General features: G+C 39.8%; 1 protein-coding gene across 1 annotated transcript in view; it reads right to left on the bottom strand.

The window, feature by feature from the left end:
- Positions 1-18,028: 18,028 nt before the first annotated feature.
- Positions 18,029-27,288, bottom strand: part of Uqcc1 (Ubiquinol-cytochrome c reductase complex assembly factor 1) — a 55,695-nt gene continuing 46,435 nt past the window's right edge. The window contains exon 7 of the mRNA XM_070086499.1: positions 18,029-18,348. Coding sequence (XP_069942600.1) covers positions 18,247-18,348 — 102 coding nt within the window. The 3' untranslated portion in view covers positions 18,029-18,246. The remainder of the gene's footprint in view (positions 18,349-27,288) is intronic.

Raw genomic sequence — 27,288 nt, 5'->3', positions numbered from 1 at the left:
TTATTATTATTATTATAATCAAAAAGAAGCGCTAAGCCACAAGGGCTATACAGCGAGGTGTTTAGTAGTTCTGAGCAAATGAGTGACTCTGTGATGTACAGGCCAACCCCCCCCTTGTTGCTTGTTTAGTCTGTCTCATCTGAATAGGTTATAACCTGGGATCCATATTTTGTCATAATGATCCTTCATGTGGGTCTCTGTGAATGTTGCAAAACAATGCATTTGCCTCCATGAGCAGTCCTTTGATGTAAGGAATTCTGTTGTTTTTTGATGGCTTTAGACCCTGTATGTTTGCAAAGACAAATGTCGTTACATTGGTGAAATTTAAGGTTTCTTTTAAGTACATTCCTCGTCAAGAAACTCAGGACTATAAATCCAGTATGCTCTTAGGAAAAATCCGATGATGATGCCTCTTATGGTCTTAGTATCGTGACTGGAATATAAGTGGGTGAGATCATTTTTGTTGGTAGGTTTGCAGTAAACTTGAAATCTTAGATTATCAACTTTGTGAATGAGGACGTCTAGAAAAGATAGCTTGTCATTGGAGTCTTCTTCTAGAGTAACTGGATAGCCGGTTCAACTGCGTTGAGCCTTGCTTGAAGATTCTGCAAATCAAAATGTTTGGGAGTTACTATGAGGACGTCGTCCACATAACGTAACCAAGTGACGCTGGTGGGGATGATCTTATCAAAACTTATTGTTAGGGTAGAACTAAAGTGGGTTGGGCAAATATTCTGTTAGTTGGTTGGATTTGTGAAGGACCTGCCCAATATGGACCAACAGGCCTATTGCAGTGTTCCTCCTTTATGTTCTTATAACCCAAGAAAGTCAGTGTGTCATTGAGGACTGTCTCGATTGCTAGCGCACTCTACTCACTAAGGTCCCTGGTTCGATCATCGGTACGGGTGGAGACATTAGGATGTGTTTCCTTAAGACACCTGCTGTCCTTGTTCACTTATCAGTAAAATAGATACCTGGGTGATAGTTGCCTGGCAAGTCTCATCCTGTAAAGTAAAAGGACACAAGTGCAACTAATGCGACATTGTATTGTGGCAACGTTTCGCTCTCCAGGAGCTTTATCATTAGTTGCACTTGTGTCCTTTTACTTTACATATTGTCGGTAATTCTACCAACATTATTACAAGTCTAATCCTGGGGACAAAATTTACATAATTTGCCTGAAATTCTCTGCATAATAAGGGGCTTTCTATATAGTAGTGTATCATTGATGTTAGCCTACCCTGTATACTTTTTACATGTACTGTACTTGTAGAAATAAAGATTATTATTATTAATATTATAAATAGGAACATGGGTGTTAGTCAGCTGTTGTGGGTCATATCTTGGGGGACAAGATTAAAGGACATCAATTGAAATAAGAAACAGTCCCGAGGTGATGCACTGATTTTATTGGATTATCCTGGGTGGCTAACCTTCCAGGTTAAAAATCTCGTGTTCCACATTTGTTGCTGTTGTCGAGGGTCCTGAGGGCCACCACAGTTTACATCACATTAAGCCAGACTTCCCATGAATCTAGAAAAATATGTCGCTGAAATGTAGGTGGAAATTGGAAAAGAAAAAAGGTTTTGTCCAGAAAAAAGAAAAGGAAAAAATGTATTCTTATTTTACGGTGTCCCATAGCTCGATTGCTAATGCATTCATCTCACACTCATTTCAGCTAAGTACCCTACAGTCCTTTAACTTGCTTGTCTTAGTATGCTACAAATCCCTTACAGTGGTCATGCTCGAACTGGATAGTGGCCACATAGTGGTCCAAAAACTTGTAATAGTGTACAAGTACATAAAAATCTAAGGTCCATCGAAAACTAAGTAAAAACTGGAGTTTTTACAAAATATATGAGTCTTCCAGGCTCAATCAAAGAGAATGGTGAGCTAGAGTTAGTTGCTTCACTAGCTTTAAAAAATGGGGGTAAGGAGTCTCCCGTGCCTCTCAAAGAAAACAAGAGGCACTCACCCAGCGTCACCTGTCACCCAACAGAAAACGGGGTACCAGCACTAGGTTGACTTACCTGCTTTCACCCTACCTACTATGTGGGAGCCACCCTCCACTTTTGCTCAACTCAAGCTCTTACTCAGTGTGCAGACCAGACTGTGGTCTGTTTCTACCTACAGTGTTTATAGACAAATTCTCTTATATACTATTTTAAGGAAGTTTATATTAAGTTTAAACTTTGATATACATTAGCAGTGACATTTATATGTGTGATGTGTGTAGCGTAATTACAAAATGTCGACTCAGCAGTATCCTAGCTGAGGTACTGAGGCAGCTTAACCCAGTACATCAAGGTCCAGCCATATGTACCCTGTACCCTTCAAGGTCAAGGTTGCGGTCACTGGGTCAGTGGTGTTGTTATGATCATAAGACACTCTCATCTGTTCGCTGCGGTGAAATTTAACCCCTCAAGGAAGGTTCCTTGATGTTGGTGAGGGGCTCTTGATTTAGGAAATTGGATCTGTGCTCCAGTTCCCCGAATTAAGCCTGAATGCCTTCCACATCCCCCCCCCCCAGGCGCTGTATAATCCTCCGGGTTTAGCGCTTCCCCTTGATTATAATAATAATAATGCGGTGAAATTTAAACACTCATAGTATAGTGTTATGAATTATTTTTAGTATTCCAGTTCAAGATGGCGTCATTGAAAAAGCAGTTTAAATCTTTGCAAATGAAAATTACGCAAGTAGAAGATTTGTTTGTTGTCTGTGAAGGGTTGACTCAAAATGTGAATATTGATTTTGACATGTTAGAAGCAAAACTCAATCTACTTTCTTAGAATCAAATCCGTCTGATGATGAACTTCAGAAAATTTTGGGTGGATTTAGTGCTCAACAAGAAAAGTGGGCAGAAAAACTTTGTACCTGCCACAAAATTTTCACAAAGAACTACAGTAGCTAGTGGTCAGACACCTGTTACACCTAGCACGACAAGCATACCACTACCTAGCCTTCCTACACTCTCGTTACCTATATTTGAAGGTCATAACTATGAAGAATTTATCAGTGGTTTTCAGTCCCTGGTACATTCAAGAACTGATATTGATGAGATCGCTAAGTTCAACTACCTTAAATATTTGTCATGTGAAAGGAGAACCCTATGAATTGATTAAATTGTTTCTGGTGGTTAAAGGCAATTATCATCCAGCCTTACATGTCTTGTCAGACAATTACTTTGATGCTGACAAAGCCAGGGTTAGACATGCAGTCAGAATCTCAAGCCTGAAACCACCAAGACATTTTTTTTCAGACTTACAGACATTTAAGATAACACTAGATAATAGTCTCAGATATCTAGAGACTAAATATGACATAAATCAATGTGATTGGTTTATCAGTGGTATTGTACAGAATAAGCTATCACCACAAACTATTGAATGATTAAATATTATGTTCAACAAATGCTATTTCACTTATGAAGAAATTAACAAAGGTTTACAAAGCAATAGATTCTTTCATGCAAAGCAACGAGACATGATAAATTTACAAATCCTACTGTGGATACCAAACCTTCAACTCAGTATAAAAAGAGTATACCTACTCCCACTAAATCACAGAATGGGAAATCCCATGTGGGCACTTATCAAACTGTGAATACAACAGACAGTAAACACTGTTACACATAAACATACTCCAAAATGTGTACTTTGTGATACATCACATTGGGCACAGTACTGTATTCAGTACACAATGGAGGCACGGAAACAGTGTGCTCAACAGCTGAAACGGTACAGTAAGTGTTTAGGTGAACACAAGGGAGGTAAATGCTCACTGAAGAAGTGTTTTCAATGCAAGGGTATGCACCATACAGCTTTATGCCCAAGCACTTGTGCTGAACAATAGATGACTTCCACAGACACAGGAAGTCGACAAACAACGGCATTAAGCATGAGAGTTAAGTCTAAATCGACTGCTCTCCCAATAGCTTGAATTGAGTTACCTAATAATCTACATAAAACCAATGTGCAAACATTATTTGATCAAGGGTCACAAAGGTCCATCATAAGAACAACAGTGTTACAGAAATTGACTAAACAACCCCATGCCAAAATACAATTAGATATAACTGAATTTTTCTAAAGTTCTGATAAACAGACATACAACCTAGCCAAATTCACTGTTGGTTTAGGAAACAGGAAAAAAACAGTAGAAGCTGTAGTGGTGGATGATTTGCCTAAGTCTGTGCAGATCCAAGGATTAAAAGAAACAGTTGCAGCACTAAAGGCAGCCAAGGTCAAGTTAATCTGTCCAGACATACAGACGGACACAGTTAGTCCAATTAATTTAATCATTGGAAGTGATTATCATCACTGTTTTGTGCAAAGTATAGTAAGTAAATATGATATTCACTTGCTGAAAACAGTTGGAGGTCACATATGTGGTCTAATTCCCTCTCAAAGTGGGACAGAAGCTGATATTGATTCATTGGAAAATATACTAGTTACAAGAATAACCCCTGATCATGTACCACAGCAAAAATTTTTATTACCGGAAGAAATGAATGAACCAGTTGATAAGTTGTGGAATTTAGATGCAATAGGTATTAATGTAAATAAACAAGCCCACAAGAATCTCAGACTTATAACCAATATTTGGACACTGTCACACATGAAGATGAACAGTAGTGGGTTAGGTTACCATGGAAATTAAATCCACCACATCTGCCTAGCAATTATTGCATGGATTTCAGACAAATGAAAACACAAATATGTGAGCTCAGGAAGAATCCTGAGCTGCTGACTGTCTATGATAATATCATACAAGAACAGTTGGGCAATAAGTTCATTGAGAAAGTAGTTGAAGACAAGTTGAAGACAGAAGCTCATTATCTCCCGCACCATGGAGTCAGAAGAGATTCTGAAACCACTCCACTAAGTGTTGTATATAATTGCAGTGCACGTGCTAATAAAGATGTAGCAAGCCTTAATGACTGTCTGATGACAGGACCCTCACTAAGAAGCTTGGGGACGTGCTTATGAAATTTCGCACATATCGATATGCCTACATGGCTGATATTTCCAAGGCTTTCTTAAGAGTAGGACAAGATTATACTCGATTCTTGTGGCCTGAAAATCCACACGATCCTCAAAGTCCTGTGAAAACATATCATTTCAAGTCAGTTTTATTTAGTCCAACATCCTCTCCATTCTTGCTAGAAATCTGAAAGTCCTTTCAAAGCAACCTTAAATAAAAGTTTTTATGTGGACAATCTTCAAGGTACGTACTGTAAATAAAGAGGAGGATTTGAAATCCTTATATAGAGAAGCTAACAAGATGATAGAAGCAAATATGCCTCTCAGGATGTGGAATACTAGTTCCACTAAGATGAGGGAACTTATCAAAGAAGATTTCCCTGAAGCTGAAATTCCTGATTGCAACATCATGCTTGGACTAAATTGGAACACACATGAAGACAATTTGAGTCTTAAAAGAATAAATAATAAAACATGCAGTATGTTGAGAAATGGCATTACCAGCTAAGCTTAAACAGTGAAAACTTAACTTAAAGACAATTCATCGCCTGCACAGCCGCCCCTGCAGACGAGGTCTAGAAGCTGTCGAAACCATCTCACAACGGGCTGTCAAGAATTATAATTTGTAAGATTATAAATTACCCCTAGGGGGTGTTATGTCAGCATATTCCATTCACTGATGGCTGACAAAATACATACTTGTTTGGACTCAAAAGTCCACACCTTACTGCCAACTATAGGTTGATTACAAACTCCTTGCGACTCAAGAACTGCGCAGTCCCCCGTTCTACAAGAAATTCGTAACATACCTTGCTCTTGTAACGTGAGCTATGGTGTTCTTCACACCTTCGACAGATATCGGTGACTTGATAGAAGCTGAAGTGTCCTTGGATGTCCACGTCTTCCATTGTCTAGAAAACGCACACTGGTACACTATGTTCCACAAGATTTGTCTTTATTGTTCACAATGTTATCACTGAAGAAGCTGATCACACTTCTCTTAAGTGTTTATTGTGTTTTATGAGACACTTTGTTCACACTAACGCACAGATCGTTCTTTGTTGGTTATCCTGGCGTCAGTGTCACTCTCAGTAGAGTCAAAAGTAATCTGAAGACGCCACAGCGCCCCATGCCGTCACTCCCCTAGCACAAAGAAAATGCTGACCTAGTACTTTTTGCTTCCTTGCCACTTCCTCGATGAAGCAAAGCAGAATGTTTGATTCTTGCTGTCTTAAGCATAGACAACAATGTCCACTCTCTTTACCATGGTAATAAAGAGGGAGCAGGATTTTCCTTAATTGTCCTGCTAAAGTAAGAGATGTACTGTCTCTTATTAAACTACACTTTGCAACACTGCACAGCAAGGAGCAATGGTCGCTTGACCACGTCGCATATTCGTACGGCATCTGTGATCAATTACTCACTGTAGCAGTAAACAAGACGCTTGCCCCTTCTGAGAGGGCTGGGCCCCTCGGGGCTGAAAGGGGCTGAAGGGGCTGATGGGGGCTGATACCCCCCTCCTGGAGAAAATTTCTCCACACAGTACACTCACCAAACGTAGTTTACTGTCAGACGTATCACAGTGTTTTGATCCTCTAAGACTCGTCTCACCAATTACCATAAAGGGTAAAATACTTGTGCAAGATGCATAGTTCAAAATAGGTTGGGATGAGAACTTGCCTCTAGAAGTGAGTCAAGCATGGGATGAAATATCCACGGAGTTCAAACAACTTCATCAAATTAAATTCCTCAGACAAATAGTTCAAGAGGGAAACAAGTACACCTTACATGTGTTTTGTGATGCATCAACCAGAGGTTATGATGCTGTAGCTTACATGAGTAATGCCAAGGGAAGTACACTAATTACTTCAAAGGCCAGGGTAACACCCCTGAAGGTCAGAACAGTACCACAATGGGAACTGACAGCGATCTATGTAGGTACTAAATTAGTTATCTCAACAAAGTGCTTGATCATCTCACTGCTGAAAAAAACCATGATCTGGAGTGATAATGAAGCAGTTCTCCAGTGGTTATAAAATAAGAGTAAGTTGGTCTATGTACAGAATAGAGTAGCAGAAATAAGAGAGATGCAGAGAGATTATCTCTTTCTCCACGTTTCTACCCAAGACAACTTAGCTGACATGTTGTGTGGTGTCCCACTCAAGAAATTTGTGGATAATAAATTATGGCTCCACGGACCGAACTGGCTTTCTAATGAAAATCACTGGCCTCGGCAAAAAGCTCACATTATACCAGAAGAAACAGTCTGCTTGAACACAGCAGAAATAATCTGTTTAAATACAGCAGACACCCCAGAAATAGTCACTGATGGATCTAAATACTCATCTTAGGGTAAACTCTTAGAGTTACAACTCTTGTCTTCAAATTCATTAAAGGGATAAAACCTAGTTATGAATTTCGTGAACCTATTAAATACTGGGTAAAACGAATACAGAAAAATGTCTTCTCTAAAGAGTATAAATTTCTGGAAACACAGGATAAATCCCCAAAGAAACTAAATATAATTAATTCTTTAGGACTTCATCCATTTCCATTAATCCATCTATGATATTTTTTTTTCAAAATTATATAAGAAACATGCTATGTAACATTATCATCATCTTTCAACGTGCCAGCCGTATCCCACTGAGGTGGGGTGGCCCAAAATTTAGCAATATATACAGGAGAAGGGGTTACTAGCCCCTTGCTCCCGGCATTTTAGTCGGCACTTACGACACGCATGGCTTACGGAGGAAGAATTCTGTTCCACTTTCCCATGGAGATAAAAGGAAATAAACAAGAACAAGAACTAGCAAGAAAATAGAAGAAAACCCAGAGGGGTATGTACATATATCCTTGTACATGTATGTGTAGTGTGACCTAAGTGTAAGTAGAAGTAGCAAGATGTACCTGAAATCTTGCATGTTTAAGAGACAGAAAAAGGGACACCAGCAATCCTACCATCATGTAAAACAATTACAGGCTTTCGTTTTACACTCACTTGGTAGGACGGCAGTACCAGAGTAGAATAAATTAACAAAAAGATGAGAGGTGGTAGCCAGGCTACTTATAGGAGTGATGGCAAGAATAACGTTTTCTCTAGTCCAACATTAGAGAAAATGTGTACACTATAACATTACTGGGGGTAACTTGAAAATTTTTCCTTTCATATGCCTTCACTCAGAGCATCATTTCTTCTAAAAATGGTGTTACATGAGAATGGGAGTGTTCCTCTTTATTTATTCTACTGTATCAACATGGAGACAACTTGTACACAATGTAAAGTGTTAGCATTATGGTACAGTGGTACCTTGGTAAACGTCCTTAATCCATTCCAGGACCTTGGACTTACACCAAATAGGACTTATACCAATCGAATTTTCCCATAAGAAATACAGTGGACCCCCGCATAGCGGACGCCTTGCATAGCGGACAATCCGCATAGCGGACGCTTTGTTCGCTAAAATTTTGCCCCGCATAGTGGACAAAAACCCGCTCAGCGGCCTTCGTCCGAGACGCGTCCAATGTGCGCCCTCAGCCAGCCTCACATGTGCCGCCTGTGCCATTGTTTACCAGCCAGCCTCCGCGGTAACATTCAAGCATACACTCGGAATATTTCGTATTATTACAGTGTTTTCGGTGGTGTTTCTGGAAAATAAGTGACCATGGGCCCCAAGAAAGCTTCTAGTTCCAACCCTACAGCAATAAGGGTTAGGATTCCTATTGAAATAAAGAAAGAGATCATTGATAAGTATGAAAGTGGAGTACGTATCACCGACCTGGTCAGGTTGTACAAGAAACCAAAATCAACCATCTCTTCTATTGTGGGCAAGAAAACGGCAATCAAGGAAGCTGTTGTTGCCAAAGGTTTAACTGTGTTTTCGAAACAAAGATCGCAAGTGATGGAAGATGTTGAGAGACTCTTATTGGTGTGGATAAATGAAAAACAGCTAGCAGGAGATAGCGTCTCTCAAGCGATCATATGTGAAAAGGCTAGGAAGTTGCATGACGATTTAATTAAAAAAATGCCTGCAACTAGTGATGATGTGAGTGAATTTAAGGCCAGCAAAGGTTGGTTTGAGAGATTTAAGAAGCGTAGTGGCATCCATAGTGTGATACGGCATGGTGAGGCTGCCAGTTCGGACCACAAAGCGGCTGAAAAATATGTGCATGAATTCAAGGAGTACATAGAAACTGAAGGACTGAAACCTGAACAAGTGTTTAATTGTGATGAAACAGGCCTGTTCTGGAAGAAAATGCCAAGCAGGACCTACATTACTCAGGAGGAAAAGGCACTCCCAGGACATAAGCCTATGAAAGACAGGCTTACTTTGTTGATGTGTGCCAATGCTAGTGGTGATTGCAAAGTTAAGCCTTTATTAGTGTATCACTCTGAAACTCCCAGAGCGTTCAGGCAAAAGAATGTCCTCAAGGATAATTTGTGTGTGCTGTGGAGGGCAAACAGTAAGGCATGGGTCACTAGGGAATTTTTCTATAACTGGTTACACCATGCATTTGCCCCCAATGTGAAAGATTACCTAACTGAAAAGAAATTAGACCTTAAGTGCCTCCTGGTGTTAGACAATGCCCCTGGTCATCCTACAGACGTGGCAGAGCGACTTTATGGGGACATGAGCTTCATTAAGGTGAAGTTTTTGCCTCCTAATACCACTCCTCTCCTGCAGCCCATGGACCAGCAGGTCATTTCCAACTTCAAGAAACTGTACACAAAAGCTCTGTTTCAAAAGTGCTTTGAAGTGACCACAGACACTCGATTGACTCTAAAAGAGTTTTGGAAGGATCACTTTAATATCCTCAATTGTGTAAACCTTATAGGTAAGGCTTGGGAGGGAGTGACTAAGAGAACCTTGAACTCTGCTTGGAAGAAACTGTGGCCAGAATGTGTAGACAAAAGGGATTTTGAAGGGTTTCAGGCTAACCCTGAGAGGAGTATACCAGTTGAGGAATCAATTGTGGAATTGGGGAAGTCCTTGGGGTTGGAGGTTAGTGGGGAGGATGTGGAAGAGTTGGTGGAGGAGGACAATGAAGAACTAACCACTGATGAGCTGATAGATCAACTTCAAGAGCAAGAGGCCAGACCTGGGGAAACTGGTTCAAAGGAGGGGAGAGAGAAATTGAAGGAATTGCCTACTTCAAAGATTAAGGAAATGTGTGCAAAATGGCTTGAAGTGCAAACCTTTTTTGATGAAAATCACCCTCACACAGCTATTGCAAGCCGTGCTGGTGACTGTTACAATGACAGTGTTGTGAACCACTTTAGACAAATCATAAAGGAACGAGAGGTACAGGCCACTATGGACAGATATGTTGTGCGAAAGAAGTCCAGTGACTCTGAAGCTGGTCCTAGTGGCATTAAAAGAAGAAGGGAAGTAACCCCAGAAAAGGACTTGCTACCTCAAGTCCTAATGGAAGGGGATTCCCCTTCTAAACACTAACACTCTCTCTCCCCTCCTCCCATCCCATCAATCATCACCAGATCTTCAATAAAAGTAAGTGTCATGTAATTGTGCATGCCTTTTTCAGTTTGTGTGTACTAAAATTAACATTTTTTTGTGGTAAAAAAATTTTTTTTTCATACTTTTGGGTGTCTTGCACGGATTAATTTTATTTCCATTATTTCTTATGGGGAAAATTCATTCGCATAGCGAACATTTCGCATAACAGCCAGCCCTCTTGCACGGATTAAGGTCGCTATGCGGGGGTCCACTGTATAGGGAAAACAATTAATCCATTCCCATGAAAAAAATCCTATTGTTACTGGCATATTATACATTGATGGGGTTGTATAAAATAATTTAAACACTGCTTAATACTAAAATATGTAATTTAAATACTGCTTAATACCAAAATACATGCATAAATATAAAAGAATTAGATGAAATAAATGCAAATTTAACCTTACTTTACTTTGCTGAAGAGTCGAGTGCCTACTAGGATAGAGCTGAGAAGGGAGGAGGAGGAAATGTTATTGTTTGGAAGGAGAGTCCCCTTCTCTTTTCTGTCTCTTTTACCTATTTGGGACCTGGTTGAAGCTTACCAGGGTTGACGTTTACTAAAAATCTGTCCAAAGAACTTTGCTTCTGCCTTCTCCTCAGGATGTTTCAGAAATGTGACATTATGGCTTGTCTGTGTGGTACTTGAACAGGACGATAATAAACTGTGCACGATTAGGGTCACAAGTGACATGGTCCTTAGGCAAATAGATAAATTAAAATCTAACAAATCTCCAGGCCCTGATGAACTGTATGCAAGGGTTCTAAAGGAATGTAAAGAGGAGCTTAGCAAACCTTTGGCTAATCTTTTCAACATATCACTACAAACTGGCAATGGTGCCAGATAAGTGGAAAATGGCAAATGTGATACCTATTTTCAAAGCAGGTGACAGGTCCTTAGCTTCGAACTATAGACCAATAAGCCTAACCTCCATAGTGGGAAAATTTATGGAATCAATAATTGCCGAGGCAGTTCGTAGCCACCTTGAAAAGCATAAATTAATCAACGAATCTCAGCATGGTTTTACAAAGGGGCGTTCCTGCCTTATGAATTTATTAACTTTTTTCACTAAGGTATTTGAGGAGGTAGATCATAGTAATGAATATGATATTGTGTATATGGACTTCAGTAAGGCTTTTGACAGGGTCCCACATCAGAGACTATTAAGGAAAATTAAGGCACATGGAATAGGAGGAGAAATTTTTTCCTGGATAGAGGCATGGTTGACAAATAGGCAGCAGAGAGTTTGCATAAATGGGGAGAAATCGGAGTGGGAAGCGTCACAAGCGGTGTTCCACAGGGGTCACTGTTGGGCCCCCTGCTGTTCACAATCTACATAAACGACATAGATGAGGGCATAAAGAACGACATCAGCAAGTCTGCCGATGACACCAAAATAGGCCGTTGAATTCATTCTGACGAGGACATTAGAGCACTCCAGGAAGATTTGAGTAGCCTGATGCAGTGGTCAGAGAGGTGGCAGATGCAGTTTAATATAGACAAATGCAAAGTTCTAAATGTTGGACAGGACAATAACCATGCCACATATAAACTAAATAATGTAGATCTTAATATTACGGATTGCGAAAAAGATTTAGGAGTTCTGGTTAGCAGTAATCTGAAACCAAGACAACAGTGCATAAGTGTTCGCAATAAAGCTAATAGAATCCTTGGCTTCATATCAAGAAGCATAGATAATAGGAGTCCTCAGGTTGTTCTTCAACTCTATACATCATTGGTTAGGCCTCATTTAGATTATGCTGCACAGTTTTGGTCACCGTATTACAGAATGGATATAAATGCTCTGGAAAATGTACAAAGGAGGATGACAAAGTTGATCCCATGTATCAGAAACCTTTCTTATGAGGATAGACTAAGGGCCCTGAATCTGCACTCTCTAGAAAGACGTAGAATTAGGGGGGATATGATTGAGGTGTATAAATGGAAGACAGGAATAAATAAAGGGGATGTAAATAGTGTGCTGAAAATATCTATCCTAGACAGGACTCGCAGCAATGGTTTTAAGTTAGAAAAATTCAGATTCAGGAAGGATATAGGAAAGTACTGGTTTGGTAATAGAGTTGTGGATGAGTGGAACAAACTCCCAAGTACAGTTATAGAGGCCAGAACGTTGTGTAGCTTTAAAAATAGGTTGGATAAATACATGAGTGGGTGTGGGTGGGTGTGAGTTGGACCTGATTAGCTTGTGCTACCAGGTCAGTTGCCGTGTTCCTCCCTTAAGTCAAGGTGACCTGACCTGACTAGGTTGGGTGCATTGGCTTAAGCCGGTAGGAGACTTGGACCTGCCTCGCATGGGCCAGTAGGCCTGCTGCAGTGTTCCTTCGTTCTTATGTTCTTACTTCTCTGCAAAGTTTTTGACGTCCATCCATTTGACAAAGATTTCCTTGATTAATGAAGTAGAGGATTCCTTTGTCTCCTCTTCCGAGCCTGAAGAAAGTGCATCCATCTTAGTCTTGTGTTCCTCCTTCTCAAGTTCCTGCAGCTCCTCAGTGGTCAGCTCTTCCCTGTGCCCCTCCACTAATTCCTCCACATCACCATCACTCACATCCTGACCCATGGACCTGCCCAGAGAGACAATATTCTCCACTATAGACAGCCTCAAAGCCCTCAAAGTCCCTTTCAGCCACTGCTTTTGGCCACAAATTCTTCCAAGCAGAGTTCATTGTTCAGTATGAAACTTTCTGCCAGGCTTTGTCAGTGAGTTATGCAATGGGCGATAGTAAAGTGATCTTTCCGAAACTATCTCAGGGTTAACCATTTTCTTTGTTGCTTGGCTCTTCTCATTAGCGTTCTTAGAACTCATGGTTAATGAATTTACTTAAAATTTATAAGAAAAAACACTATCACGTGAAAATTCAGAGGGAGTTACAGTGCGGGTTGTTCAATGAATGGTAGCAACGGGCATACTGACACTAGTGGGCAGTCGTGGCTTTCTCTTGAGAGAGGTAAACAAGGGTAGTGCGTGGTGTTGTGACTCATTTTGACCCACACAAGTTCTGGCACGCGAGTCATATTCCAAATAAAGGTCGTATACCAAGCAAAAATTTTCACGTCCATAGAGGATTTATACGAAGTTGGACTTATTCCAAAGTGGACGTATATCAAGGTACCACTCTATAATACAAACGTATGAGCCAAAACCATACACATTTGCCTGGTTCATTTACATCCTCTGCCTCTCTCTCCTCTCATTCTCTCTCTCTCATTTATTCATTTTATCTCGTCTACTCACCTTACATTAACCCTTTCAGGGTCCGTCCCGTAGATCTACGGCTTCACATTGAGTGTCCAAACCGTAGATCTATGCCAAAATTCTAGCGCCGTCAAATTTAGCACGAAAGCGCTCATAGGCCTACATGTGAGAACGGGTCTGCGTGGTGGGTGTGCGCCATAAACAAAATATCTAGGCGCCCGCATAGCATTGTGGGAACGCCGGCTCAGTTACCCTTGTTCACCATGCCTCGTCGCAAGTCAGCTCTCACTCCCCGGAAAATTGGGACTCTCCTCTTCCTATCTGATAGTTCTGACACTGATGGAAGTGGAAATGAAGACGAATTCTACGGCTTTGATCAGTTAGTGACCGAAAAGAATGACCAGGATATCGATAACAGTGCAGAAAACCCTGACGATCCTCAACCTTCTACCTCTGGTGTGGGCACTCGTGACTCACGGTCGGTTGTTCCTCAATGCAAGAGAAAGCTAATATTTTCGCGTGGCCAGGCCTCTGACTTCAGTAATGATGATGATAGTGACGTGGATTGTGATTTTATTGCGCTCGACGATCATTCGAGTAGTGATAGTGAGGAATCATATTCACCAGTGAAGCATCGGTATGTTCGCCGCCGCGTGCGCTCGGGTAGTGTACCCTATGCTGTGCCCAGGGGACGGAGTACATCCCGGAGTACATCCCGTGGCCCTACACCAGTTTTAGGTAGTGATAGTGAGGATGATGTGGCTACACTTGGAATGGATAGACCACAGGCATCAGTGGATGGTGTTAGTGGTGATGGTAGTGGCACCGCCATGCGTGACTCACTAGCCCACGCTGGGACCCACGCTGCTGACTCGTCAGTTCAAGGACAAAGCAGAGCGTCAGCCACCAGCCCACCACAACCACAACCACCCGCACAACCAGCCTATGATGTCCAGTATCCACCAGCAAACCGTATGTGGGATTGGCAGCAAAATCCCAATTTTGTTCCCAAGCCCCACCACTTTGATGACTCTCAAAGTGGAATTCTACCTACTTGTCCCCTTGGAACCACGGCCAATGAACTGGAATTCTTTGAATTATTCTTTGACCAGCCATTGATAGAAACTATTGTCAGGGAAAGTAATAAGTATTTTGAGTACACCATGGCAAATACGATCATATCACCACAGTCGAGACTACACAGGTGGAAAGAGACGGCTGTTGCAGAAATGTATTTGCTTTTTGCAACAATAATGCTTATGCCTCATGTCTATAAGCATAATATAAAAGCATACTGGTCCACAGATCGGCTAATTTCTACCCCGGTCTTCAGTGAAATCATACCAGTGAACAGGTTCATCTTACTCTTACGTATGTTGCACTTCTCTGACAAAACCAGGCCTGACAGAAGTGACAGGTTTTACAAGATTAGAAATGTTTTCATGTATCTCAAACAAAAGTTCAGCACATACTTTTATCCATTCAAGAATGTTGTAATTGACGAGTCTTTGATTTTGTTCAAAGGTAGACTGTCATTCAAGCAGTATATACCGAGCAAGAGGAAACGCTTTGGTATAAAACTGTTTGTACTCTGTGACTGTGACAGTGGCCTGGTGTTGGATATTGTTGTATACACGGGAAGTAAAACATTGAAAGATACCAAGATGTTATTGGGTATCTCAGGTGACATAGTGAGAAACATGATGGCACCTTATCTTGGTAAGGGGCATACATTATATACCGATAACTGGTACGCAAGCCCATTACTCAGTGATTTCATGCGAGTGAACAAGACAGATGTGTGTGGCACAGTGCGTTCTAATCGTAAACATATGCCCAGGCTCAACGCAGGTGCTCGTGGTGATGACGTGCAGGTGTTTACTGCCAATGACATCATGGCATTACGGTGGCATGACAAACGAGATGTCACATTGTTGACAACCATTCACCGTAATGAAATGCAAGACAGTGGCAAAGTTGATCGAGTGACTAATGAACGTATTCGAAAACCAGTGACAGTGATTGATTATACACAAAACATGTGCTTGGTTGACAAATGTGACATGCAGATTGGTTTTGTTGACTGTGTTCGTAAGAGTTACAAGTGGTACATGAAACTTTTCTTCCATCTCATGGACATTTCTATGCTCAATGCATATAATATGTACCAAATAAAGACTGGCAACAGACCACCGTATGGTGAATTTTGTTTGTCTGTTGTCAGACAACTCATAATGAAGTACCAGGTAAGAACACCTGCTATACAACAAGGTCCTCGAATTACTCAGGATATACCCAAGCGTTTGAGGAGGGAAGGTGATCATTTCATAATACAGCTTCCATCAACTCAGAAGAAATTTGCTCAGAAGAGATGCATCATCTGTGCACAAACAAAACGACGGCAACAAAGACGCAAAGACACTCGGTTTATGTGTGATGAATGTAAGGTCCCTCTGTGCATGGTGCCTTGTTTCAAGGAGTTCCACAAGCTCCAGCAGTTCTAAAACCATGTCCAGTGATTGTAAATATGTAAATATATGATAGAACATTAGTATTATACAAGATTTGTGCATGTTTATTGTAATAAACAACAGTGGTAAACAATAATATGATAATAACTTTAATGCGGTTATTGTGTTCAATACAGTGAGTTTATATATATACATTATATACAGTATTGGTCTCTCAGGCCCCAAATGTTAGTAGGAATAGAAAAAAATTGGAAAAGAAAAGAAAAAACTTAAAAAACCGCTAAATAATGTAATGTGCCTATGTGGAATTCGTCGATGTTGCCGGCACCACATCATTTTTGACAAACTTCTTGGCACTGTATCTCGGTAAGTACTGATCAGATTTTTTTTTTGTCTTATTACCTTCACAAAAATATGCTCTTTAATTCTGTAAGAAAAAATAGTTTTTTTTTTTCAAAATTTCTTGGACACTGGAGCACCACTTCAGATTTTGGCCTTGGACCCTGAAGGGGTTAAGACTGCAAATATTTTAAGGTAATTAAAGGAGTGGTTTGGGATATTGGCAGTTTGGAGGGGTATGTTATATATCTTTATATATGCTTCTAAACTGTTGTATCTGGGCACCTCTGCAAAGACAGTGATTATGTGTGAGTGAGGTGAAAGTGCTGAATGAGGATGAAAGTATTTTCTTTTTTGGGGATTTTCTTTCTTTTTGGGTCACCCTGCCTTGGTGGGAGACGGCCAACTTGTTTTTATTTATTTATTTATTTGAACATGATACATTGAAGTACAAAAAAATACAGTGGTTAAGTGTAACATGCCAAAGCCCCTTGTATGCAGAGCATACTGTACAGTGGTACCCCAAGTTTCAGCCATAATTTGTTCCAGAAGGCTGTTCGAGTGCCATTACCCAACGAATTTGTTCCCATAAGGAATAATGTAAATTACATTAGTCCGTTTCAGACCCCAAAAAATACACATACAAAAGCACTTACAATAACACACTTACATAATTGTTCAAGTTGGGAGGTGTATGAAACTCGGGGTACTACTGTATATGTATTTTATCGCTCTGGGGTGCTTTAAATGTTGTGGTATATTACGTGTGGGTGGGGTGGGGTTGGCTTACCTGGCTGGCTACCATATCTCCTACACTTGACTTCCTACAAATAAATACGACTTACCTCTTACCCTACATTAAGACTACAAATATTTTAAGGTAAGTAATGGGTGTACTTTGTGTGTATTTCACTTTTTATTGTTTTTAATGCCTAATTCAATTACTAACTTAATATATGTTAGTGTAAACTTGTCATCTGGCATTTACACGTATATGCAATTATAAGTGAAAAAAATGGCGTTGTGCTTTCCAGCGATATCCACTTTCTGACGGTAGCTTGGAACCTAACTTGCCATATAAGTGGGGCCCTACTGTATAATAAAGTGATTGACCTAGTGGATTTAGCACTTCTTTTTTATTATAATAATAATAATAATAATAATAATAATAAAGTGATTGAGTATTATAGTGCAGAGACCACTTAAAAGCTGAGTGAATGTAACAGATAATCTACTGTTAACAAAATAAGTGTAATTATTGTTCATCAGGAAAACAATTCCATTTTGTGTACACAAAAACATAATTTGGGGAGATTTTGAGAGTGCATAGCAGTACTGATTTTACCTGTGAATCAGCTTAGTATACAAGATAAATATTAATAGAATATTCCACCAATGTAGGAAAACCTGATAACTCAATTTGTGTACATTGATAGGTACAAATAGGATTATACAGTTACTTAACCCATACTACAGCATATAAGATAGGTATGTCAATAAACCTTCAGCAAGATCTCTTTTTTATTGAATAAAATATATACATATTAACAAGAACTTTCCTCTTTGTTTAAGGCATTGCCCTACATACTGTAGCATTACTCTAAAAACATCAAACATATTGCAATCGTTCTTTAAACTCAAGGATATGGTATACTGTTACACACATGATTAATTTGCATTGTTGCAATGACTGCTCTTTCCTGAAACCTGATTAAGCTTATATAGTTATGACCTTTCTGTTGAGGTGTCACATTCAAGAAGTGGGAGCCATTCAACTTTACAGTTTAACATAAGGTCATTACGTGAAGTACCATCCAAAGCAGCTATCTGTAAGCAAAAATTGCATTAATTTAGTAAGTTATCTATATTATATCAGTATGTGTGTACTCACCAAGTTGTTTGAGGGGGGTCAAGATTTAGTTCCTGGCCCTACCACCTACACTGCTGCCAGTGGCATCATTGATTTCTTGCCTCTTGGGCCTCTTTATATCTACTCCTGGGTTTGCCTCCACCACTGCCTCATCTAAATCATTTCATCCTTCAACCACCCCAAAACTAAAGAACTACTTCCTTACATTCCTATGGCTCATCTGTGTCCTAAGCTTCCACCTGTGTTTCCTTGATCCTGATCCTTTTAAAATGTTTGTCTTTATCTGCCTTGTAAATTCCCTAAAGATTTTATGTCTTAATCACATCTCCCCTTGTCCTCTCCACCAAGGTCGTCAGGTTCAGTTCCTTCAACCTCGCCTCAAAATACAAACCTCTGTTCTGCTGCTAGCCAGGATGGAAACTTTTTGACCTCTTTGAGCTTTTTCACATACATTTACTTTAACAGGTGTGGGCTCCATGCTGGGACTGCATACTCAGTTACTGACCTAACATATGTCTTATATAAGGTTCTGAGAGATTCTTCACTCAGGTTTCTGAGGTTAGCCAATATTACATAGGTCACTGATGTTACACAGTGTACATCTATATCTGGCAAAATACTTGGTGTTATATTCACCCACAGGTCCTTTTCACTCTGATATTTGCAACTTCTCTCCACCCATGCTGTATGCTGTGTCCAGTCTGCCCTCACTTTCTCCAACTCACATGACCTTGCATGTGTTCAGGTTGGAACTCAAAAAGGCACCTGCTTAACCACGTCTGTAATCTGCTGGGGTGTTCTTGAAGTTCACCACTGTCCTCTCCTGCTCTCATCTTCCTCATTAGTTTTGCATCATCTACAAGCAGTGGCACATAGGACTCAATCCCCTCTGGTTGCTCATTCATGAGCAGTAGAAAAAGTACTGTCCTAGTATTGATCCTTGCAAAATCCCACTTATTGCTCTCCTCCATTCTGAAGTCTCATTCCCTACAGTTACTCTGTGCTCTTTGTCATTTGGGTATTTCTAGACCTGCCCAAGCATTCCACCTTTTAACCCTGCCCATTCCTTTAATTTCTGGACAAATCTGATATGGTACTTTATTAAATGCTTTCCTGCAGTCCAAGATACAATTCACCCAACCCTGTTTCTTCTTTGTGACTCTGTAATGGATTTTCAGCGAATTTCTAAGACAGGATTTTCCAACACTATATCTGTGCTGATTTTCTGGAGCTAATCTTCTTGACTCCAAGTGCTACAAAATCCTTTTCTTTACTATCTTCTTCTGAACAATATGCATGATACCAGCCTGTAGTTCAGTGCCTCTTGTGTTCCCCCCTTCCTTTTTTTTGTACATGGAGACCACATTTGCCTTTATTCAATTTTCTGGTACTACTCCTGATAGGACAGACAGGTTGTATGCCTTTGCTATTGGGTCACATAACAGATCTACTTTTTCTCTCCGTACCCATGGAAATATGTTATTTGGTCCCACTGTTTTTGTTTTTGTTACAGTAAGCTCACTTAGCAGTATCACCGTTTCACTGATGCTCTTTAGCACCTACTGATCTGGTCTGACCACAGTGTGTTCAAATTTTGGAAAGTTTCCATTTTAGAAAGTTTCCATATTAGAAAGACAGGGAGCCGTATGTCAAGTTTTGATCATAATTTGACATCACCATATTAGCAGAATGCCGTAAGGCAAAACGCCGTAAAGCGGGGCCCTACTGTACTTCCCTATAGCCTTTGAAAGTAAATTTGTTCAGTAATTTTCTTTAAGTAAACACAAAGAAGGGAAATTCCTAGCAGAAATTGTTGGCAGTAAGGGCCGCATCATGAACTGCATCAGATGTGTGTAAATTCACCCCCCCCCCCCTCCTCACACTTTGGAACAATTCACCTGCCACAAATAAATACAAAATCTCAATGTATAATTTGCAAAGACATTAAATACATAAATAAATATGTCACTGATGTCAGCTAGGCCTGTATACCTTCTACATGTAGAAATAAAGATATATTACACCACTCCATGAGGGGCCATTTTAACCCTTTGACTGTCGCAAGCCCCTTTCTGAAACTGTCATTCTATGCTGCAAAATTTTTTGGAAAAAAAAAAAATTATTTTTTTTTTTCTTATGAAATGATAGAGAACCTTTTCCCAATGGTAATGACACCAAAAGTACGAAATTTGGTCGAAAATCACGGAATTACGCTCCCACGAAGTTAGCAGTCTCAGCGACATATACACATCAGCGATTTCGCCAACTTTGAGCCCTATTTTTGGCCAATTCTGTTGTTTTAGTTGACCAATCTCATAGCTATTTCTTTAGAACTCCATTTTTTCTATCAGTTGAGTACAAGAAACCGCCAATTTACCGATTTAAACTACCAAATAAAGTGGTCAGAAATTGGCAATTTGGCCAATTTCACGCAAATTAAAAAAGATGCCAATTTCAAAATAGGGTCCAGAATAAACAATGTAGACATTCTTGACACTAAAATAACATATCATTTGTTCATTAGTCATGTCTTTAGGCCCCTCTTATATTACTATTGCTTTCTATTTTGATTTTTTATTCATACAAAAACTACAAAATTAACTGTTATGCAGACTACTGCATTATTGTAAAAATGGTATAAATAATATCAGTGCACTAGTGAAAGAATATCAGACTCCCCAGTTGACGTGTATTGGACATGTGGTGTGATTTGCTTACTCCAGAACATTGGTAAGAATCGAACATTTCCACTACTTTGAGCTCGATTTCAAGGTCGTTTTCATCATGAAACTAATCAAAATCATCTCTATTTCTGTAATATGTTTTCCATTTTATCACGTGAGACCATGAAAACGAGAATACAACAATAAATACTATACGAAAATACACCTCAAAGTTGGCATTTTAATCCAAAAAAACAGTCAGAATTTTTTTTTCTCTTTATGCACTGTGTGCTGCAGGATTTTTTTAATGTGGTGCACACTGACCACACAGACCCATTCTCTCACATGTGGGCCTACCAGCTTTCTCCTGCTTAATTTGAAGCCGCTAGAATTTACGCGTATAAATATGTCCGAACCTCCATGGGGAAGTGGAACAGAATTCTTCCTCCGTAAGCCATGCGTGTCGTAAGAGGCGACTAAAATGCCAGGAGCAAGGGGCTAGTAACCCCTTCTCCTGTATATATTACTAAATTTAAAAGGAGAAACTTTCGTTTTTCCTTTTGGGCCACCCCACCTCGGTGGGATACGGCCGGTTTGTTGAAAGAAAGAAGAAGAAATATGTCCGAAGCAGTGGCGAGTAAGACGTATATATATATGACCAAAACAGTCAAAGGGTTAATTACACTACTGCAGCCATCAACTGTGTCCAAGGTGTGTGCACACTCTCCTCACACTCTGCGTCCCACATATATTTAATTTTTTTTCTGTCGTTACTTTATGAAATGAATTTTGTTTTGGTCTCCATGGAGAGGTGAAACAGAATTTTTCCTCCGTAAGCCACATGTGTCGTAAGAGGCGACTAAAATGCTGGGAGCGAGAGGCTAGTAACCCCTTCTCCTGTATACAGGTACCATCCAACTTACAACCGAGTTCAGTTCCGAGAAACCGGTCGTAAGTTGAAATGGACGTAAGTCGAACTTTACTACTGAATATCAACATCACATTTTTGTAATGACTTTATTTTATTGTTTTATTTTGGTATTTCATGTTTTACTTTACTTTTTATGCTGTTAGTACTGTATTTTATACTGTAAAGTTTAGGATAAACACTGTGTACAACACAAATAGTTGTTTATTTCCCAGAAATTTAGCATAAAAAACACGGTTGTAATTCGAGTGGTCGTATGTCGAGCAGGTCGTAAGTTGGATGGTAGGTGTATATTACTAAAGTTAAAAAAAGAAACTTTCATTTTTCTTTTTGGGCCACCAAGCTTCGGTGGGATATGGTTGGTGAGTTAACCCTTAAACTGTCCAAGCAGATCTACATTCACATGCATAGTGCTCCAAAAGTAGATCTACCTTTTTTCTTATATATTTTCAAATATAAAAAAAAAGTAGATCAAAGTTTTTTACACGTTTTCAAATGTAAAAAAAAAAAAGATCACTTTTTTTACACACTTGCAAATGTTGAAAAAACGTATATATACGTTTGGACCGTTTACGGGGTAAAAGAATGAAGAATTCTGTTTTGGTTCTGTATATGTTTGCTTACTGTAGACATGGTGTGCTCCTGTTTATTTGGTCAAGATATATGGCTTTTTAAATTAGGATTGCTTAGATTTTTTTTTCGTGGTTGTTTGGAATTGACTTTACTGATGTATAGCACAAAAATACTTAGTGACATTCTACTGAACTAAGTAAACCAGAGAACAAATAAGACATGATAACCTTCCAAAGACAAACCTTGAATACATTGAGCTTCAGCTCCACATAGTAAAATTCTGGCTTGCTATGACCATCCGCTAGGAATTTTTATTGACCTAAGAAAAGCATTTGACACAGAAGACCACGGCATCCTACTCCACAAACTTGACCATTATGGTATAAGAGGCCATGCGCTTGCATATTTCAAATTCTACCTTACCATTAAAGACACAGCCTCATCAACACGGCCACTTGATACTGGAGTTCCGCAGGGAAGTGTCCTTGGTCTCCTGCTCTTCCTCATATATATTAATGATCTTCCAAACATATCCCAACACCTGAAACCCATTCTCTTTGCTGACGACACGACTTACGTCATCTCCCACCCTAATCTTGCCACCCTCAACACCATCGTCAACGAGGAGCTGCTCAAAATTCTGACTTGGATGACAGCCAATAAACTTACACTTAAGACTACAAAACCTACTACATTATGTTTGGTAGCAGAACAGGTGTTGCGCAACTTAACATTAAGATCGACAACACTCTAATTTCCAGACATAATGAGGACAAATTCCTAGGTCTATACCTCGACAACAACCTAAATTTCAGCACCCATATCCAACACATAAAAAAAGTATCCAAAACGGTTGGGATCCTCTCCAAGATATGATATTACATGCCGCAAACTGCCCTTCTCACACTATACCATTTGCTCATTTATCCATACCTCACCTATGCTATTTGTGCTTGGGGATCAACTGCAGCAACACACCTAAAGGCAATAATAACCCAACAAAAAGCCGCAGTAAGAATAATCACTAAATCCCATCCCTGGCAACATGCCCCCCCACTCTTCATAGATCTAAACTTACTCCCTGTTCAGAACATCCACACTTACTACTGTGCAATCTACATCTACAGGACCTTAAATTCCAATATTAACCTTGACCTAAAATGCTTTCTTGATAGTTGTGACAGGACCCACAGGCATAACACCAGACACAAACACCTCTATGACATTCCCCGTGTCCGACTAAACCTTTACAAAAATTCAATGTGTGCCAAAGGGCCTAAAATCTGGAACACCCTACCTGAAAACTCTAGAACTGCAGACACATTCATCACTTTCAAAACTACAGTTAGAAAACATCTTATCTCCCTGATACACCCCGTCAACTAACTACATGTAAACCACCTGGTGGTTCACACTTACTCACCCATTGACTATAAACACAGAAATACGAATCTTAAAATCTTAAAATAATGAATCCTAACTAGTCATAAGTTTGCCTATGATACTCCAATATAGACACTATGTATTGTGCCAAAACAAAAGCATTCACATTGCTAAACTCATAAACTATAATGTAGTCACTTAGCCTTAATACCATAATCTGTAATAATTTAAAATTTAGAATTAATCTAAGTCTGCCTGAAATGCCTAGCCATGCTAGGTGTCCTAGTGGCCCCCCTCTGTAATTAGTATTTTAAAACATGTAAACCAAACAATATTCAAAATCTGTAAACCCCACATTGTAATCCTTATAGAGAGTAAACTTGATTGATTGATTAGGCAATAATCCTTACAGTAGAGTAGGTGGCTGATAATTGTGATTGTGGACAGAGATTTTTTGCTGTGATATAACAATGAACAATTCTGTAACCAACAGACTTTGAATGTTGGTTACAAATCAAATGACCAAATCAACTGACCCATTCTATGAGAATGGATGTACAGGAAATCTGTGAGAGTATCACTTAAATTAATCTTCAAGGATATTAGCCAACTCATACCAAAGAAGCCCTCAAAAGTTTCTACACTACTGTTTTCCATCTGCTCATTTTTAATTGCCTTTTTTTACACAGCCTCCCAAAATCATCCACATCCTTCACAACCTCTCTTCAGAATTTCTCAAAAGAATTATCACTGGCAAAGAGCAACTGTTACAATTCCCACATCTTCTCCCAATACCATAGCACTCACTTCTTTTTACAAAACACAGAATTTTATTCTTATAAACCTCCACCTTGACTACCTCGCATCAGTATTAAGATTAAATAAGATTTTAATAAAGTTAACCACTATTATCGTGTCTAGTTTTATGTAGTACTATGTACTAGGATTAGTCTGCCCGAAATGCCCCGGCATGATAATGGCTTTCTTTGTACTTAGCAAACCAAAATTATAATTACACATTGTAACCTTTACAAAGAAATAAATCTTTATCTTTATGTTAACTGTTGAATTCTAGAGTAAATGTAATTTATAACATATATGGTACTAATTTTGGTAATCATATTCTGATAGTCTACCCTTGGTTATCGGCTGTCCCGGATATCGGCCAATTCGGTTTTCACCCGCTTTTTTGACCGAAATTCTATCCTGGTTATTGGCCATTAAAGTGGACCCCCGCTTAACAATCACCTCCCAATGCGACCAATTATGTAAGTGTATTTATGTAAGTGCATTTGTACGTGTATGTTTGGGGGTCTGAAATGGACTAATCTACTTCACAATATTCCTTATGGGAACAAATTCGGTCAGTACTGGCACCTGAACATACTTCTGGAATGAAAAAATATCGTTAACCGGGGGTCCAATGTATTTCAGAGATTGGCCATATTGGACGTGTAATAAATCACTCTTGAGCACATTAAATGTCTTAATTTAGGTTAATATAGACATTTTCATTAATCCATCTATGATATTTTCTTCAAAGTTATAATATAAGAAACACGTTGCATAGTATATAAAAACATGCAATGTTTATATGCTGTGTATGTTTAATAATAATCACTCTTGGGCACCTTAAATGTCTTATTTTAGGTTAATATAGATAATTTCATTAACCCTTCCAGGGTCGATAGGCCCTCTCCTAAACTCCTTAACCCTTTCAGGGTCCGTCCCGTAGATCTACGGCTTCACATTGAGTGTCCAAACCGTAGATCTACGCCAAAATTCTAGTGCCGTCAAATTTAGCGCGAAAGCGCTCATAGGCCTACATGTGAGAGAACGGGTCTGCGTGGTGGGTGTGCACCATAAACAAAAAATCTAGGCGCCCGCATAGCATTGTGGGAATGCCGGCTCAGTTACCCTTGTTCACCATGCCTCGTCGCAAGTCAGCTCTCACTCCACGGAAAATTGGGACTCTCCTCTTCCTATCTGATAGTTCTGACACTGATGGAAGTGGAAATGAAGACGAATTCTTTGGCTTTGATCAGTTAGTGACCGAAAGGAATGACCAGGATATCGATAATAGTGCAGAAAACCCTGACGATTCTCAACCTTCTACCTCTGGTGTGGGCACTCCTCAGTCACGGTCAGTTGTACCTCAACGCAAGAGAAAACTAATATTTTCATGTGGCCAGGCCTCTGACTTCAGTAATGATGATGATAGTGACGTGGATTGTGATTTTATTGCTCTTGACGATCATTCGAGTAGTGATAGTGAGGAATCATATTCACCAGTGAAGCGCCTGTATGTACGCCGCCGCATGTGCTCGGGTAGTGTACCCTATGCTGTGCCCAGGGGACGGAGTACATCCCGGAGTACATCCCGTGGCCCTACACCAGGTTTAGATAGTGACAGTGAGGATGATGTGGCTACACTTGGCATGGATAGACCACAGGCATCAGCAGATGGTGGTAGTGGTGATGGTAGTGGCACCGCCATGCGTGACTCACCAGCCCAGGCTGGGACCCACGCTGCTGACTCCTCAGTACAAGGACAAAGCAGAGCGTCAGCCACCAGCCCACCACAACCACAACCACCCGCACAACCAGCCTATGATGTCCAGTATCCACCAGCAAACCGTATCTGGGATTGGCAGCAAAATCCCAATTTTGTTCCCAAGCCCCACCACTTTGATGACTCTCAAAGTGGAATTCTACCTACTTGTCCCCTTGGAACCACGGCCAATGAACTGGAATTCTTTGAATTATTCTTTGACCAGCTATTGATGGAAACTATTGTCAGGGAAAGTAATAAGTATTTTGAGTACACCATGGCAAATACGATCATATCACCACAGTCAAGACTACACCGGTAGAAAGAGACGACTGTTGCAGAAATGTATTTGCTTTTTGCAACAATAATGCTTATGCCTCATGTCTATAAGCATAATATAAAAGCACACTGGTCCACAGATCGGCTAATTTCTACCCCGGTCTTCAGTGAAATCATACCAGTGAACAGGTTTATCTTACTGTTATGTATGTTGCACTTCTCTGACAAAACCAGGCCTGACAGAAGTGACAGGTTATACAAGATTAGAAATGTTTTTATGTATCTCAAACAAAAGTTCAGCATATACTTTTATCCATTCAAGAATCTTGTAATTGACGAGTCTTTGATTTTGTTCAAAGGTAGGCTGTCATTCAAGCAGTATATACTGAGCAAGAGGAAACGCTTTGGTATAAAACTGTTTGTACTCTGTGACTGTGACAGTGGCCTGGTGTTGGATATTGTTGTATACACGGGAAGTAAAACACTGAAAGATACCAAGATGTTATTGGGTATCTCAGGT

Source organism: Cherax quadricarinatus, chromosome 18 (genome assembly GCF_038502225.1).
Source record: "Cherax quadricarinatus isolate ZL_2023a chromosome 18, ASM3850222v1, whole genome shotgun sequence".
Classification (NCBI taxonomy): Eukaryota; Metazoa; Arthropoda; class Malacostraca; order Decapoda; family Parastacidae; genus Cherax; species Cherax quadricarinatus.
The sequence above is the reverse complement of the archived record's forward strand: the minus strand, read 5'-3'. Positions and strand labels throughout refer to the sequence as shown.